The following is a 16,464-nucleotide window of genomic DNA, read 5'->3' as shown; positions in this document are numbered from 1 at the left end:
CTGGCCTCCGCCACCGAACACTCTATCCCGCACCGCCTCCTCCATCACCACGTGGAGCGCTGCTGCCCCCTTCAGGGACAAAGGCGTACTGCAGCACATTGCTATGAAGAAACGGAAATTGACTGCAGCTTGTCACCCCTCCAGGACCTCTACCCCCACCAGGATCTCTGCCCCCTCCAGGACCTCTGCCCCCTCCAGGACCGTCTATCCCTCCAGGACCGTCTATCCCTCCAGGACCTCTACCCCCTCCAGGACCGTCTATCCCCCATGACCCTCTATCCCCCCAGGACCCTCTATCCCCCAGGACTCTCTATCCCCCAGGACTCTCTATCCCCCCAGGACTCTCTATCCCCCCAGGAATCTCTATCCCTCCTGGACCCTCTATTCCTCCTGGGGCTCAACCCCCTCCAGGACCCTCTATCCCCCCAGGACTCTCACCCCAGGACCTTCCGACCCTACCTTTAATACCTTTCCTTCCTTTAGGCCCTCCTCTTATTTTAGGACCTACTATACCTCCCGGACCCCCTATAGTTTGACGAAAAATAATGCGTTAGATAAGGATTTGGTTTAATAGTGTGTGATTAGTGGTGTCATAACTACTACAACAAACAAATAGCAAATTAAAAACAACTGAATACATTTTCTTTATCGACCGCTATTGTAGTAGTGTATGTATATCATTACTATTTGCATCATTACATTATTCTCTGATTTTAAATCAAAGGCCAATACTAAAACAGTAAATCTACTGACCGGGTCCTTATGCACCTGCGTCTGATGAACGTTAGGTCCGCTCACTAAACGATTGGCTGCTGTTCCACTATAGGCGGTACTTTGTCTTGGTTGCGAGAGCATGATTAGGCAACGCATCTAGCCGTCAACACACAAGTGTACCTGCCTGACACTTCCTGCTGCTGTTGCTATAACCTATATTGTTTCGGGTTTTTTTTCTGCGGGACTAAAGCTGGATTTTCTGAATATCTCTGCCACATTCGTATGAGTATATCTGATGTTTTGTACACGCTTTGCATCTCCCCTGGTGAAAACGTTGCGACCTTGGCTTCATGTTCGTCTTAAAGGAATAACCAACCTGGGATCGTAAATCATTGCAGGGACAGAACAGAGACTACAGCGAGTGTAGTAGTGCGTTCGCTCGGATTGATTTGTCTACGCTGATACGTGGCCAGCAGCACCCGCATCATTAGGTATGAACAACCACATCCATGTACGACATGACCCTTGCCTTGGTCGTATTCTTTTCGCGTTTCATTACGGACATAACTGAGGGCCAATTGCGTTCAACGCGTTGTCATAAGGTGCTTTACGTCGTGACGGGAGCTATTGCAGGGTAGCTACGAGGTGATAACGAGAGGGTGTGTGTGTATGTGTGGTGTATGTTTGGAGGTGATAAAAAAAGCTAGTGTATGCGGCAGTCGATTGTGTGATCGCAGACAATATGACTGAAACCTGCATGTAGGATGAGTGTACAGGCTATGTAGTGTGTGTATATTTTTGCGGCCTAATGTTGGGTTGTCTTGCGCTGTTACGTTCGTTTAGGGTTTTCCCTATTCAAATTAGGCTATTCGTTTAAGTCGTTATCCTTCGCACACATTCATTTGGCTTAACCGTCAACGCTCATATGCCGTGCCGCTTTCTAGTCGAGATTTCTGTTTTCGAATAATCATTTAGTCAGTGACTGTGTGATATGAGGGCCTGGAAATAATGCACTGTTTAGTCTGTCAGCTGTCATCATGTTTAGTCTAGATGTCGATTATAGACTAGGTCTACATGACTGCAGTAAATATTCAGAAACGAGATTATGTAAACACTAGGTATGGAAAAGGAGGTTATTTCCACTGGCTGTGTAGTGTTGCTTTTGCTTTCTATTTGTGTGTGTGTGTGTGTGTGTGTGTGTGTGTGTGTGTGTGTGTGTGTGTGTGTGTGTGTGTGTGTGTGATCTTAAATGGGTGCCCTTAGGGATCTCTACACAATATTTCCTTTCAGAATCAATTGAGAGGGAGACTTCTCACATCTTCTCTAAAACATCTTAGGCTGGTAATGTACAATATTTCTGAATGATGTGACATATCCACTAGCCTTATCATAGTGGGAAGGCTAAGTTTCTCCTTCTAATAAAAGGTGTGTAACTATCCAACATTACAATGGGTTTCGATGTCTTTAATGGTGACATCTAGATCAAAGCTGCTAATTTCTGACTAGATACCAGGCAAGGGACTCCAGTGCCCAACATGATGAGACTCGCACATTTGAGTAACAATTGCATATAGAGCCCCTTACAAAAGAGGATCGATTGACCCCTATTTGCAAATAATAGGCCTATATTCAGGCAGGGAAGGACTTTGTGACATCACAAATTGAGGTCTATCTCCCAAATGTATGTTGATAGTTGTGATGTCCCAAATGATAGATAGTCAATGTCAATGCAAGCCATTTGAAAAACACAGCTAAAGCCCTATAACACAGCTAAAGGGCTTGCATGTCAGAATGCATTATGGTATTTTTTGTGAACAAATCGTTAATATACAGTAACATACCAAAATTAATTCCTATGCTCCTGCTGAAAAAATGGTCCCGTTTTGCAAGCTCTACGGACAGGGATGAGTTTGACTATCACCAGGAAAGGACTCTTCCTGGACCAATGTATGCCATTTGGTGGAAACTTTAAAGGATCGATAACCTTTGAGTTCAAAGTAGTCCTTCTAACCCCTAAACCACTGTTTTTAGTTACTCACAGACAGACCACATTTTCGGGGGAACTGCTGTGCAGACCGAGTAGAAGTTGTTTTTTTAAAGCCCGATTTTCCAGACCGATCCACTGAAGATTTGTTATTTGAATTGACATTGGATGAGCCACAAAAAAAACCGATTTGCTTCACGCTGGCTGAAAGGTCGCCTCGGTCCGAGCTTGTGGACCTTTGAAACGTGTGCGTCATACAGGCTGCAGTAGGGTCGGCCAACGCTGATCTCAGAATCATCTGTTTGAGGGGTGTTTTCATCCATTTTCTCTTTTTGATTGGTATTGCTAGTCAGGAAATTAAGATATGGATACCCAATTTCATATAGGCCTACTGCCAATTCAGTATTTAAGTATGTTTCATTGTAGGGAAGATCAGAATATTTATTTTGTGCACCGACCGACTACATTTGTTGTATAAACACATATCAAAGTTAAAGCAGCCCTTTTGGAAGACCCTTATGCCTCAAACACATTTTCTGAATATGCATTATATATGATGATCATGATAATAACATGGCAGAACAGACTTCTCTTGTTGCATCTCTTAATGTAACATGGCATTGGAGATGGGGCTGAAGAGAATACACATTGGTCAAATGTATGTTTCTCTGGTCTTTCTTCGAAAGTGTCCATTGTTCATTGTCCAGTGTATCTAGAATGTAAGCTGGAGGAAAAAAGTTGCGATAGCAACCCAGACTTAAAACATCCACACCTGTGCAGATGATAAAATATCATGTCACACTGGGACTTGCAACACGCACGCTTTTTCTTTAAGCAAATTTAAAGATTTTTCTCCCTCCCTGCCTTTTCCACCATTGCATTAAGTGCCCTTTTGATTGACAGGCGAGATGGATTCCTCTAACCAATCAGGAGGAGACGCCCTGAGGTATATCTGGGATTCTCGCGTGCCTACTGGTAGGCTGCGAATGTTAGGGGATTGAGGGCTGTGCCTTTCGGCAGGGAGGGCCTAGCCCATACTCTTTTAATCATTTTCTGATTATATGAAAAAGTTACATAAAAAATAAAATAAAAAAATATATATATATTTTTTTAATCATTTTCTGATGTTTGATATTGGGACTTTCATGGTGACTTGGCCCCTCACTTTACTATCCGAGGACCCGATCCTCTCAACTTTGTGGTCCTTCTACATGACCTTATTTCCTGTTCTATACGACGATGTTCTTTCAGTTTCGGAGTGATTTCTGATGGTTTACTCCTGTCTCTCCAGGCATGGGTGGTTGGTCATGTGTGCCGTGGAGCTAAGGGCCTCGGCTGCCCCCCCCAGTGAGCCTGGACGGTCCCTCTGTGAGCATGTATCGCAGGAACGGGCTCTCCGATGGCACCAGCATCAACTCGGTCACGTCAGAGGTGAGCGGGTCGCCTTTTTGGACAGCTGTGTGTGCTCAAATTGTGCAATCTGTTTAATGTTGCATCGTTCCAAACTCCGCTTCCAATGTCTTTTGTTTGTAATTTCCCGTAAACTGCTCTCTTGTGGGAAACCATTTGGTTTTAGTCATGCTTGTTTATATGGTTATTTTGAAGCATTTTTTCTTTGCCATGTTTTTTTTTTTTTTTTTTCCTTTTTTTTTTTATTTTGAAACTTGACTCGTTTCGAAGATGGACCAGGAGGGAGACAGTTTTTGTGTGTTTGGTCCAGGGTGGGATTCTATCTTTAGAGGAAATGCAACCAAAATGAAATATTATCCATGGTATCAGCATTATCGGTTTTGATTTGAGAAAAGCGCCCTAAAGTTGGGTATTTTTCCTGTTAACTGAATCATTGGGAAGTTGAGCTGTTGGTCAGAAACCCTCGGGCTGTTTGGGTCTCATCTTTGGTTATTTCTTCCAAATGCAGGCCAGCAGCAGCTCTGATTCGCTGGACGGCTCTTGCGTCGACTATGCCAAGAGCTACGACGCGGTTGTGTTTGATGTCTTGAAGGTGACGCCGGAGGAATTTGCTGTGAGTACAGTTCAATATGCTGGCGGTTTATGGACATGTAGTTGGATGATTTGAAGGTTCTGTCCTTTTTTTTTGTCTCTGACCGTCTTTATTTGTTGTTCTAGAGCCAAATCACCCTCATGGATGCTCCAGTATTTAAAGCCATACAGCCAGAGGTAAGGGGGTACTCTTATTCTGAAAGTATATTATAATTTTTAAGTATGATATATTCTGTGTGTGTATTTATTATAATGAAGAAATGAGAATGATTGAAAACTATGTTGGATTTAAAGTCGCTTGGTCAAAGCTTGCATACTGTATATTGTGTACGTGTTTTCTCTGAATGGATAACGAGTTGAGCTGTGTTGAGAACTTGTTGATCACCATTGATATGGTGAGTGATAAAATGTAAAGTGTTGAATTTGATTACAGCATTCAGTTCTTTGATGAGACATGTTCATGGGGACATAAGCATGGTCAGATCTCTGAACAGCAGCAAAAATGACCATATTTACACTGTTTGCAAGGCTGTCTGTACCTGAGCCAAGAGTAGTCTGTGATTAATACTGGAATTGCTTTGTTTTTGCAGGAGCTGTCAAGCTGTGGTTGGAACAGGAAGGAGAAGCACAGTTTGGCCCCCAACGTGGTAGCTTTTACTCGCAGGTTTAATCAGGTAGGCCCTTATAGAGTGGACATGCATTGGCGTCAATTGCATGTCTTTTCATGAATCCTAGACAGATATGCCCTGATGGTGCTGTGGTCGGATTGTCTACTACTGCCAGCAGAAAGGTACTGGGTACAATCCCCCAAGGGATGCAACCAACCTGTAGGAATCCTTGAGCAAGATGCCCCAACTTCTACCTGCTCCTCAGTTCAGAAGTCGGTTTCGATCAAGGAGTCTGCTAAATAATAAAATAGTAAATCTTGCTGAACTGTTAAATAAGAACTGTAAGGTGGACCCCTACACAATCCTGCCTTATAAACCCTGGCAAAACCAACCAAGAATGATTTGAACTAATCGCCAATCGCCTCAAGTGTGTAATAGTTTGCATTTGCACCTCGCCGACTGACGCGTACCCTCAAACCTTTGACTGTGTGGGGCTCTTGTTCACATCCCATATTTCAAAAAGTCGTTCAGTATACTGGCATGTTTTCAAATGGATGTCAGCGTTTTTCATTCTCATCTCCTCTGGTTGATCCCTAGGTAAGCTTCTGGCTGGTGAGGGAGCTTTTGACCGCCCGGACCCTGAGAATCCGTGCAGAAATCCTGGGTCATTTTGTCAAAATTGCCAAGGTGAGTTTCACAAAGTGTACCAAGTAATGTTTTTAGTTGGGCCCTCTTCACAGGGTTCTATTCAGGTTCGGTCTGATTCTAAATGGTGTGTGCAACACAGGTTTTGAGAATGCAATTCACCGGGACTGCTCTTTAAACTTGGGGTTGAGGTAAGTACGAGTATGTGGGAGGGCTGTGCGATCAATCAAATTTTGATCTCAATATACATTTTTGTGTTAAACGATCTCCAAACGAATATAATTGTTTTTTTAGAACAGCTGGATACATATTAGTACATTATTTTCGAATGTAGAAAATGTATTTGCTTAATGGGAGATTTTGGTTCAATCGTTTTTTTGGAGAGAAATGCTGAATAATTGTAAACATGTTTTTAAACACAAAAATAATCGTTTGAATAATCGTGATATCGATTTTTTCCATAATCGGGCAGCCCTAGTATGTGGGTAGATAGTTTATTGACAGGTCACTGGACCAGCTCACACACGTGCGGTTTGATTCTGTCTGAAGCACCCTATGATGACCAGTTGAATTGAGTGCTGCTCAGTCTGAGTGGTGTGATCAACGATAAACAGAGTGCAGTACAGTTACTACGATGGGCCTGTTATGTATAACGCTGACAGGAGTTTCCTTGTCGTGCCTGCTTGGGCATTGAATACAAATGCGCATTATCCCTCACAATCTCAGCATGTCCTGTTTCGAACTGGTTAGTCTTGTAATAAACAGAGCAGTCTGTGTAAACATTTTCGATCTTGTGTGGTATGTGCTGGGCCTTGAGTGAAGATGCTGATGAGTCAAGTGAAACTCAGCAAGTCTCCTCACAAGAGGTTTTGCTTTGCACCACAGACAAGTTTCCCGCTCTCCATTTGTAGAAATAAAAGTTGAGGGTTAATTCTTTGCCAGTCATTGCAATATACCCTAGTAAATGACCGCCCCAGGTCTCTCTGGCAAACACCGCTCTGGAAATAGGCGGAAGCCAAAGTTCTTTCAGAATATAGTGGTTAAAAAATGTTGTTACTGGTTTTTGTTTTCGGGTATATTTGATGCCTTATTTCTATTTCAAATTTTTTTTTGGCCAGTTGAAAAAAGTTGCATCGTCTTCATTGCGTATTCTTCGCTTTTATTCATCACAGAAACTTTTGGAGCTGAACAACCTCCACGCTCTGGTGTCTGTGGTGTCGGCCTTGCAGAGTGCCCCTATCTTCAGACTGAGCAAAACCTGGGCGGTAAGAGCCATGAGGCGGACCTCTTCGTGTGCCACTTTCATTCAACTCACTGCGTTGGTGGGCAGTCAGTGTCCATAGCAGGCCATCTTCAATGTGTCCACCCCCAGACTTTTGTCAATGACTGAAATTCATTTATCAATAATAATAATATATTTTCAATACTTCATCTATAAAATCTTACTTCTGTGTTCTGCTCGGATTGTTACGATGCAGAGCAAAATGTTGAGTGGTCGTTAATATTGTAGCATAATGGAGTGGTTGGGGGGGTCGTTGCAGGACCTGAAGGTTATAGGTTAGATTCCCCCCCTCCAGTCTACCTGCTGTAGGCATCCTTGAGCAAGGTAACCCCAAACCCCGTTCCTGCTCTGTAGGCTTGCACATTATGTATCACTGCAAGACACTTTGGATAAAAGCGTCTGACGAAATGACCGAATGAGTAACAAAATGGACATGGATTAATAAAGTTGTCGTGATCCCAATTTAGCAAATACGAGTGCAGTTTGAATACGGCTTGAATACTGTACTGATTTTTCTGCTGTATCATTGTGTCACAGAATAACCTTCACTTTAAAAGCCATAAAACCAACATGTTATGAGTCACACATAAATATGCAGTGAACGCCTTACACAACATCAGCTTTATATTAATAATTGAGGCGCTGCAGAGTGAAAAACCATGTCCCATTAGAGCTAAATGTGTCTTCGATGTCGTACTGTTCCAGACTGTTCCTTTGTTTAGTTTACTTGTGCGTAATATACATTCATTTCTCCTCCCGTTTTTTTGTTCTTCTAGTTGATCAGTCGGAAAGACAAGGCCACCTTTGACAAGCTCAACTACCTGACCTCAAAGGAGGAGAACTACACCTGCATGAGGGAATACATCCGGTCACTCAAGATGGTGCCCTGTATTCCTTACCTTGGTAGGACTGCCTCACGTCCACAGAGTCACACGGGACCCAGGATTATTTCCACTCAATTTTAAAAGAAATAGTTTAGTTTATTATACTATTCTATTGATATCTATCTATTGATGCACTAAGACACATCAGTGGTTTTATAAGAAAATGAATGTATTTACAACATGTCAAAATTAACAGTACCATTCATATCATTGTCTAATGTCCACCTTTTTTATTTGTTTTAATGCATCATTCAAAACACACCTTTTCTTAAAATGCTTTAAACATCTTTCTAAAAAGAACGATGTACCCCCCCCCCCCCCCCCCCCCCGACAGGCATTTACCTGTTAGACATGATCTACATCGACTCCGCTTACCCTGCCTCTGGAAGCATCATCGAGACAGAGCAGCGCACCAACCAGATGAACAATCTCTTGAGGGTCATCTCTGACCTTCAGATGTCATGTAAATATGGTAAGCGGCGTTCAGAGTCAAAGGTTGGGTAATCCCAAAATTCTCTTTTTTCACTTGGAAACCTTTTGGGTCTCCCTTAGTGTTGGTGATGATTTTATTGTTCTTTTGCAGTGAAAAGTATAAAGTTGTACGACGAGGGGAATTTATCTGTAAAATAGGGCATGCTTCTTAGGTCTTACAATGTAAATCCATTTTATGTATATTAAAAGAAAATCAGTTTTTACATTATTACATAAAACTCTTCCATCCAGGTTTCAACCTAACAAGTTGCATCCCTTCTGTTAGGGAATCCAAAGTGACTTTATTTCCTGCTCTCTGATCAGATCACCTGGGGACGCTCCCACACATCCACAAGTATCTGATGTCTGTCCGCTACATTGAGGAGCTGCAGAAGTTTGTTGAGGACGACAATTTCAAGTAGGAACCCCCTAAACATCTGAAACACATGGGAGTTTGTTTAGCCTCATCTCCTGCATATTAGTTTTCATGTAAGAGCAGCTCAATAGGTTGCCGACAACTCCTACTGTGAAGGGCTAGAAAGTAAAATATTGTTCACTTGCCTGAACAACTATTAGGAAACATCCTCATGAGATTCCTTCAGTTAATAGTTTTATAACATACTTCATGAAACCATATTGGAGACTATTGTAGGACCATTGGATACAATACCACTGATGCATCTGATAAGAGGCTGGATAAAACTGTCTGGTCCAAAGTATCCACTGGTAACACTGATCCAGGTCTCTCTGTGTTGCAGGCTGTCTCTGAAGATTGAGCCAGGCAACAGTTCTCCTCGAATCGCTTCTTCTAAAGAGGACCTAGCAGGTAGGATTCACCATTCAATGGCAAACTGGGGCGGGATTATGAGGGACTCTATTTATATAGAGTTCAGTTTCAATAATATATAATTTCTATCTCCTTATTATATATGCACAAATGGAACATGATCGAATCCCTTTTAAATCCACCTCCAGCTCCATGTAATACGTTTAAGTAGAAATAGAAATGCAATGGAGTACAGAATAATTCAGATTGTATGCAAGTAGATAGGTCAAAGGTGCGTATGGAAATTGACATAACTTACATGAAGCTCGTGTTCACATGCTGTACACACACAGTCGGTTAGGTGCCCCAAGTGTGTGTCGTGGCTCACCACAGTCTCTCTGCGCTGTCCCAGGTCTGTCCGAGGTCTCTGCCTCCGTGAGGTACAGCCGGCGGCCCACCTGCCCTGACGCCTCGGTGGGGGTCCACGACGTCCACACGCCGCCGCCCTCCCACCACAGGAAGAGCCATAGCCTGGGGAATAAGTGAGTCCCTGGGGCGGACCCCAGCAGCACCCCCCCCTCCTCCTTTCTCTGACCGTGGTGCACGGGATGGTTCATCAACGGAACAGACCTTTTCCCACAGGGGTGTCGTCGCAGGAACAACACAGGGGTCGCTCTGAACACTCATTATGGATCTGCTCTTGTAGACTAAACTAGGGAGGAGAAGATACTCCAGCTCCGATATAAACATGTCTGGGGCGGAGCTTGCGGATGAGTCCCTGAAGAATTGAGGGGGAAAAAACTGCGGTCGTCCTATGATGGCGTCTCTGTGGAAAGGGTCTATTGGTCTGCATGAATTTGATGGGACACAGTGCTACAAATGATAGTCAAGTGTTTTCACGTTGATCCCAGTAACTCGGAACGGACTTCCGGAGGCATTGTGATGATGTGTTGTTCACGTTTATATTAACGTTTTAAATGCATCCATGTCCCCCTCCTGCAGCATGATGTGTCAGTACGGCATGTCGGAGAGCAAGAGCGCCACCTTCTCCACGGGGAAGGCCAGACACCTGCTGGACGACAGCTTCCTGGAGTCCCAGAGTCCGGTCCGGACCGACCCACACAGCACGTCCGTGTCCAACGGCCTGTCTTTAGGTAGGTCCTGCAGCAAACTGACGCTCCACTAGTTTGACCTGTGAGTCATGTTCACTAGAATGACCGATTCCCTGGTGGTCGAACAGAACATGCTTTTACTTTCAAGACGGGAGTTTGACTTTGAGTTTATTGGCTTTTTTGGGGTGGTTTTGGGAGGCAGCATCTGCAATTTTCGCAGTGTCTGAATGAAAATAATCTAATCCATAAGACTTTATTTATTTTGAATAACGGTGCTGACTAGCAAAAGCATCGATGCTGAAACTTGGTGCTTTGCTCATCCGTTTATTCGGTGTGCAATTTGAGAAATGGGGAATAGTGAACCATTTGTTGTGCCCTAATGGAAAACCAGTAACCTGACGGGAGTAACCATCTTCTCCTCATTGTCTGCTCTCTAGGGAGCAGTGAGAGCTCCCTTGGAGAAGAGCAATCACCCGGGATGGAAAGGTAAGAACATAAACCACGCAATCCCAGCTGCTTACTAATCCCTTAATTCTGACACACATACCCTGCAGAGTTTAGTTTCGTTTCGTCCACGGTTTGTTTTAGAGAGCAGTTGTATTCATATAGGGCTGCAACTCATGTTTATTTTTGGTGGCAAGTTATTACTCTGAAGATTATTGCAAGTTACAGCCCTAATAGTCGAGCAGATAAGTGCTACAATCTTTCAATTTGTGATACAAGCGTGAAAATTGGCAGAAACAGACATTTGAGATTTCACATATCTGAACATTTTCTTGTCAAGTGAGCCATGGAGACTGCTTATGTCAATTTTCATGCTTGTATCAACAACTGAAAGATTCTGACGAAAATAAGCACATAGCCGCTCCCCTATAAAGTGGACTCCTGCACACAGAACCAGGTCACAGCGCTTTTATCACGATGATGTAAATACACAAAACAACCAGATACATTCACTTTGCTGCATCCAATGGTTATTTGTACAGCCAACTCTAATCACATCTATCCATGATTATTGTGGTTGATTTAAGTGTATACAGATATTGGATGAAGCATTGCTAAAATAAATTCTCGACGAGGCTCACTATTCATGAAAAGTCCACTAAAGTGCCACAAAATGAACCGAAATGATGTCTTCTGACGGAATCTGAAGAGAAGTGGGTTCCACATTGTAAAGCCTTGCGCGTTAAAGTCTGCTTCACCTAAAGTGAGTTGTATGTTCTTGTTGTTTTTGGTGTTTAGTGGCATTGTGTGTAGCATGAGAAGAAGTGATTCCCTGTGATCTTTGTAATACTTGTCGTTTCCATCACATAAAAGCATTGTATCTGAGGAGCAAAAAGGAGTCTTTAACAATATTAATCATTGTTGGACAGGAACGGCCTCATTGCCCTTTCTTTTTTACTTTTGGAAACCTTAAAGTGGGAGATCCATAGAAAAGCTTCTTCGTCCGCAGCTCTGCTCACACTGACTGTGCCACTCTGTGACAACAGGGGCCGTATGTATGCCACCTTAGGCCCCAACTGGAGGGTTCCGCACCGCAACTCTCCCCGGAGCTGCAGCTATGTTTACAGGTACATCGCAGCGGCCCCGGGGCCCCGCACACACTAACACTCGACCGCTGTGGTTTAGACCTTGACTCGATCCGTCAGGCCTTTGACCTCGACCCAGAATGAGCCTCTCTGCATGCGCAGCTTCCTTCGAGCCGCACGGGCAATCGTCAACGCATGCTGGTGGGTGGGGGCTGGGGGGGGAAACCTGCTTTACTGTCCGCTGCTCTGTGAACATGGCTATCGTCCACTCACTATATACACCTTTTATTTCTTTAGAAGATGGTTTACTGTATTGATTTCCTCGGGGGGGCTGAACCCATTGTTGTTAACAATGGGTGTTGAGATGGAGCCCCAGATTAGCCTCATAGTAGAGTTGTAATGTATGTCACGGGACACGGGGCAACATGTCCGATGAACATCGTATCGATTTGCAAAGCGTAGGACCATGTTCGACATGGACATGTTGTCTACGATATTCAAATCATTACGATTCCTGACGTTTTGATTGAAATATTGATTACGCAATGTGATTAAGTATAGTTCATTTGTTTTTGTCTTTTTATTTATTTTCACTGAAAATAATTAAAGATGGATTTACACGTAAAGACGGTAAGCTGAACAGAATTTCCTGTGCTTTGCTCTCTTGGTCCCAGCCCTTCGGGGGCCAGCTCCTGTCATGGCTGTGCCCAGGTGGGGAGCATCACCATAGAGGGCCCCCTTCGAAGGAGGACCCTGCTGAAAGAGGGACGCAAGCCCAGGGTACATGGAACTATCTTTATCTTCTAAAGTTTAATTCATCTGGATGGGGAAGCTATGACTTTGGAAAGACAAGTAGAGGTCACGAGATTAAAGGTGACATCACACAATAGGTGTGAGTGATTAGCCGTTACAAACCGTTTTGAAAATCGGCCTCTTCTGACATCACAAGTGGGCGTGTCCACCTAGATGTGTGCTGGATAGATCAGTCTACCAGCCTTCCCTGTGGACTGTAGCAAACGTCGCTCATCTAGCCGTCATACATCTAGTTGGACACACTTGTGATGTCAGAAGAGCCCGATTTTCAAAACGGCTAGTAATCACACTCACACCTGGTGGTATAATGTCACCTTCCAATTATTTCCCGCACAGAAATACGAAGGATCTCCTTTTCAGTACAATGTGTGGCAGTCTGAAACTCTCTAGCTGAAGACGTAGTCTCTGCAGGCACTGAGTTTTAACAATGCTTAAAATATAACAAATTGTATTAACTGAACACACCGTTTCAGTTGGTTTTTATTGTGCTTGCTAAATATGTTATAGTTCTAGTAAGTCCAGTGTAGAGGTTTTGGAGAACCTGCACTGGAAATGAAACATTAAAGTTCCAACTTGTCTGAACATGCATTTAAATTTTATTCATACTGGTTTGAACGTGTTGCAGTTGTCATCGTGGACAAGATTTTGGATTGCTCTTTCTGGTTCCACACTCACGTTTTATGGGGCCAAATCTTTGAGGGCCTCTGAAAGGAAGCATGTAAGCGCACACACACACACACACACACACACACACACACACACACACACACACACACACACACACACACACACACACACACACACACACACACACACACACACACACACTAGATTATTGCCTACAGAGCATCACAACATTGTGCTTCAGCATTAATTTCTTATTTGTCTTGGTCCAGTGCACAGAAAACTAACCCTCTGACACACCCTCACCCTGTGTACTCAACAGTACAAGTCCAGACCCTGTAAAAAGGTGTGTGTCACGGGATGGATCGCCGTTCTGCCTGACGACCCAACCAGACCCAACATTTTCCAGCTCAACGATCCGGACAAAGGTTTCAACTTTTCTTCCCATTATTTTATTAGTGTATTTTAAATAAACAATCAATGTTCACGGACACAAAATCGGAATCTCATCATGCAAGTTAAAGTTTCCCTTAAAACCTCACTTTTGCAGGCAATGTTTACAAGTTCCAGACAGGATCCAGGTTTTTGGCGATTATCTGGCACAAGAACTTGGAAGAGGCGAGTAAGAGCAACCGACCTCAGGTACGTAATCACCGTCTGTCAGAGGTCAAGTGTCTGTCGAACGCGAGGTGCACTGCAGTGCCTATTTCTTGAAGCCTAGGAGAAAAACAACTCCTCTTTGTGAAGTTGACATTATTCAACTCTGGTGGGCGTCAACAGAGACGCTCACAGCAGAACAAAGCCATATGCTGGACAACACTTGGTTCCCATTGATAAAAGACCAATACCCCAGCTGTTGTAGAGTGTTCAGTGTGATTGGAACAGAAGGGGCAACGCCTCATCCACTTTGTATTGGGACGCGGCATCGTGTGATGCAAAGGATTATGGGATGGCTATCATTCAAATTAGGGGCTAACGGCGTGTTGGAACAGTTGGAAAGGTAACTTTTATGCAAATGAAAGCACACATAGTGCGGTACGGATTCGCCCCTGTGATTGGACTATCGATATTCAGTGAGAACTGGCGGACTGGTGTTGAATTTGAATTACCTGCTTTTAGAAGTTCGGTTGAAACCGAAAAACAAAACTCTCCCTAGCAGCCTCTAGAGACGGTCGGGAAAACCACACACCGGGAAGTCGTTTCACTGTGTCGAAGGATGAAGCAAATATACATTAGTCGTATACATTTTGGATTCTTGGCATTTAGAATGGTTGACATTCTGTGAAATGTAAAAGTGTGTTTGTAATCTCCATTGTTGTGTGCCTTTTTGTGTCTCACCAGATACCCACCAACCTCATGTCATTTGAATAGGAGGTGAACCCGCCCAGTGGGAGTTGCTGTGCCAAACTAATTTAGAACGGAAAAGATGTAGTACTTCCTGGAATAGGAGGGTGTGTACACCAATCTGATATTGGATAGTGACATGTAACATATAGAAGCTGTTGTTAGTGACACACACACACACACACACACACACACACACACACACACACACACACACACACACACACACACACACACACACACACACACACACACACACACACACACACACGGGAAAGTTCACTTTCTACGTGAACTAGTTCAAAGTTTAGTTCACAAACTTTAAAATTAACTAGTTCAGTTAAACGTTCATAATTCAAAATTTTGAACTCAGTTCACAGTTCAAAAAATGAACTATAGTTCATAGTTCTTCTTTTCAATATGTTGCAGTGAGCTATTCTTTTTTTTCCAGTATTTTGAACATTGAGCCCCCTTTCTGGTTTGTCTAGGATGAAATAGAGTGGTTGAATCAAGTATCGTAGCGAAATACAGTTTCTATCGTGTTTTATGGCACATTTAGCACATCTTGTAAATCCCATAGATTTCTGTTCGAAGACTCATTGTTCGTTGGCCGGAAACGGAAAGGGGGGGGTGTTCACGTTTGGTTGTAGTCTTTTCGCTCGGTTCTAGCCCTAATGTTGGGACGGAGAACCAAGCGAAAAGACTACAACCAAACGTATACAGCCCCCCTTTCGATAAGCAATGATTCTAGGAGGTATTCTAGTCCGCTGATCGAGCCAGAGAGCTAACGTTATGGATTGTACATATTTATAATTCTAAATTTGTCCCAACCTTTATACCACAGATACTCTAGGGTGTATAGAATATAGTTCCGCTTTGTCTGTTAACAGTTTAATTTTTTTTTCACAATTTACCATCTCGTTTTTGAAGAATAATCACCGCGCCATTCGTTTCAATGGAAATAGCGACGGCCTATACTTCAACATAAAGTGTACATATTTATAATTTGAAATTCGTCCAAGCACTTATACCACAGATACTATAGTGTCTATACATGTGACCGCGTTTTCTGATTACAGTTTACTGTAACAGTAAGCTGACAACACCGCAACTGCAAATAAACCACACGGAGATAACCATGGCAACCGGTCAAACACGGCGTTCTGTGCGCGCATCCGCCGTGTTGCTAAACAAATAATCCCCCTATTGAATGAAGTTAAACCGAGTGATCGTGCCGTTCACAGACACCAGAATGAACGAGTTCACAGTAACGTTCATCAGGCAGTAATACAGTACGTTCATTTCACGTTCGCCCAAAATATGAACGAGTTTATGAACTATCGTTCAATGAACGCGTTCAGGCACAACACACACACACACACACACACACACACACACACACACACACACACACACACACACACACACACACACACACACACACACACACACAGCTTTTTAGTATCTTTGTAAAGACTTAAGTGTAAAAAAATGAAGGCAAGAAAATGACAACCAAGTCATCAAAACACGGTAGCAAAGTTGCTATGTTCCTTTCCCTTTTTTTGTTTCTTAGCGTTTGTGTTGCTGCTATAAAACCTGTGAGCAAGCACCCTCCTGGCCCACATTGGGTTGTAAATCGGGTAGAAGCTGCTTAAATGCACATGTGTACGACAGTGCGAGTTGACAA

At 43.3% G+C, this 16,464-nt stretch overlaps 1 protein-coding gene across 3 annotated transcripts; it reads left to right on the top strand.

The window, feature by feature from the left end:
* Window positions 1-784: 784 nt before the first annotated feature.
* On the top strand, window positions 785-15,014 carry LOC115542767 (ras-specific guanine nucleotide-releasing factor RalGPS1). 3 transcript variants are annotated; one of them, XM_030355178.1, is made up of 20 exons: window positions 786-3,644; window positions 3,990-4,129; window positions 4,617-4,721; window positions 4,826-4,876; window positions 5,290-5,373; window positions 5,905-5,994; window positions 7,125-7,217; window positions 8,011-8,137; window positions 8,453-8,590; window positions 8,914-9,007; window positions 9,348-9,415; window positions 9,768-9,897; window positions 10,358-10,509; window positions 10,905-10,953; window positions 11,958-12,038; window positions 12,671-12,776; window positions 13,435-13,527; window positions 13,756-13,861; window positions 13,984-14,075; window positions 14,775-15,014. In XM_030355178.1, the coding sequence occupies exons 2-20, from the start codon at window positions 4,073-4,075 to the stop codon at window positions 14,802-14,804; spliced, it is 1,746 nt and encodes a 581-aa protein (XP_030211038.1). In that variant the 5' UTR covers window positions 786-3,644; window positions 3,990-4,072; the 3' UTR covers window positions 14,805-15,014. The 3 variants fall into 3 exon arrangements, with proteins under 3 accessions (XP_030211039.1, XP_030211038.1, XP_030211037.1); XM_030355177.1 differs by having other exon boundaries at window positions 787-1,205; XM_030355179.1 differs by lacking the exon at window positions 11,958-12,038 and having other exon boundaries at window positions 785-1,205.
* The last annotated feature ends 1,450 nt before the right edge of the window (window positions 15,015-16,464 follow it).

Source organism: Gadus morhua, chromosome 4 (assembly GCF_902167405.1).
Source record: "Gadus morhua chromosome 4, gadMor3.0, whole genome shotgun sequence".
NCBI classification, from domain to species: Eukaryota; Metazoa; Chordata; class Actinopteri; order Gadiformes; family Gadidae; genus Gadus; species Gadus morhua.
Note: the sequence above shows the minus strand (reverse complement) of the source record. Positions and strands in the feature narration are given on the sequence as shown.

Coding starts and splice junctions, on each gene's coding strand:
- LOC115542767 (XM_030355178.1), top strand. CDS start 4,073: ATGTATCGCAGGAACGGGCTCTCCGATGGCACCAGCATCAACTCGGTC. Junction 4,130..4,616: donor TCAACTCGGTCACGTCAGAG/GTGAGCGGGTCG, acceptor TTCCAAATGCAG/GCCAGCAGCAGCTCTGATTC. Junction 13,528..13,755: donor GGGCCTCTGAAAGGAAGCAT/GTAAGCGCACAC, acceptor TGTACTCAACAG/TACAAGTCCAGACCCTGTAA.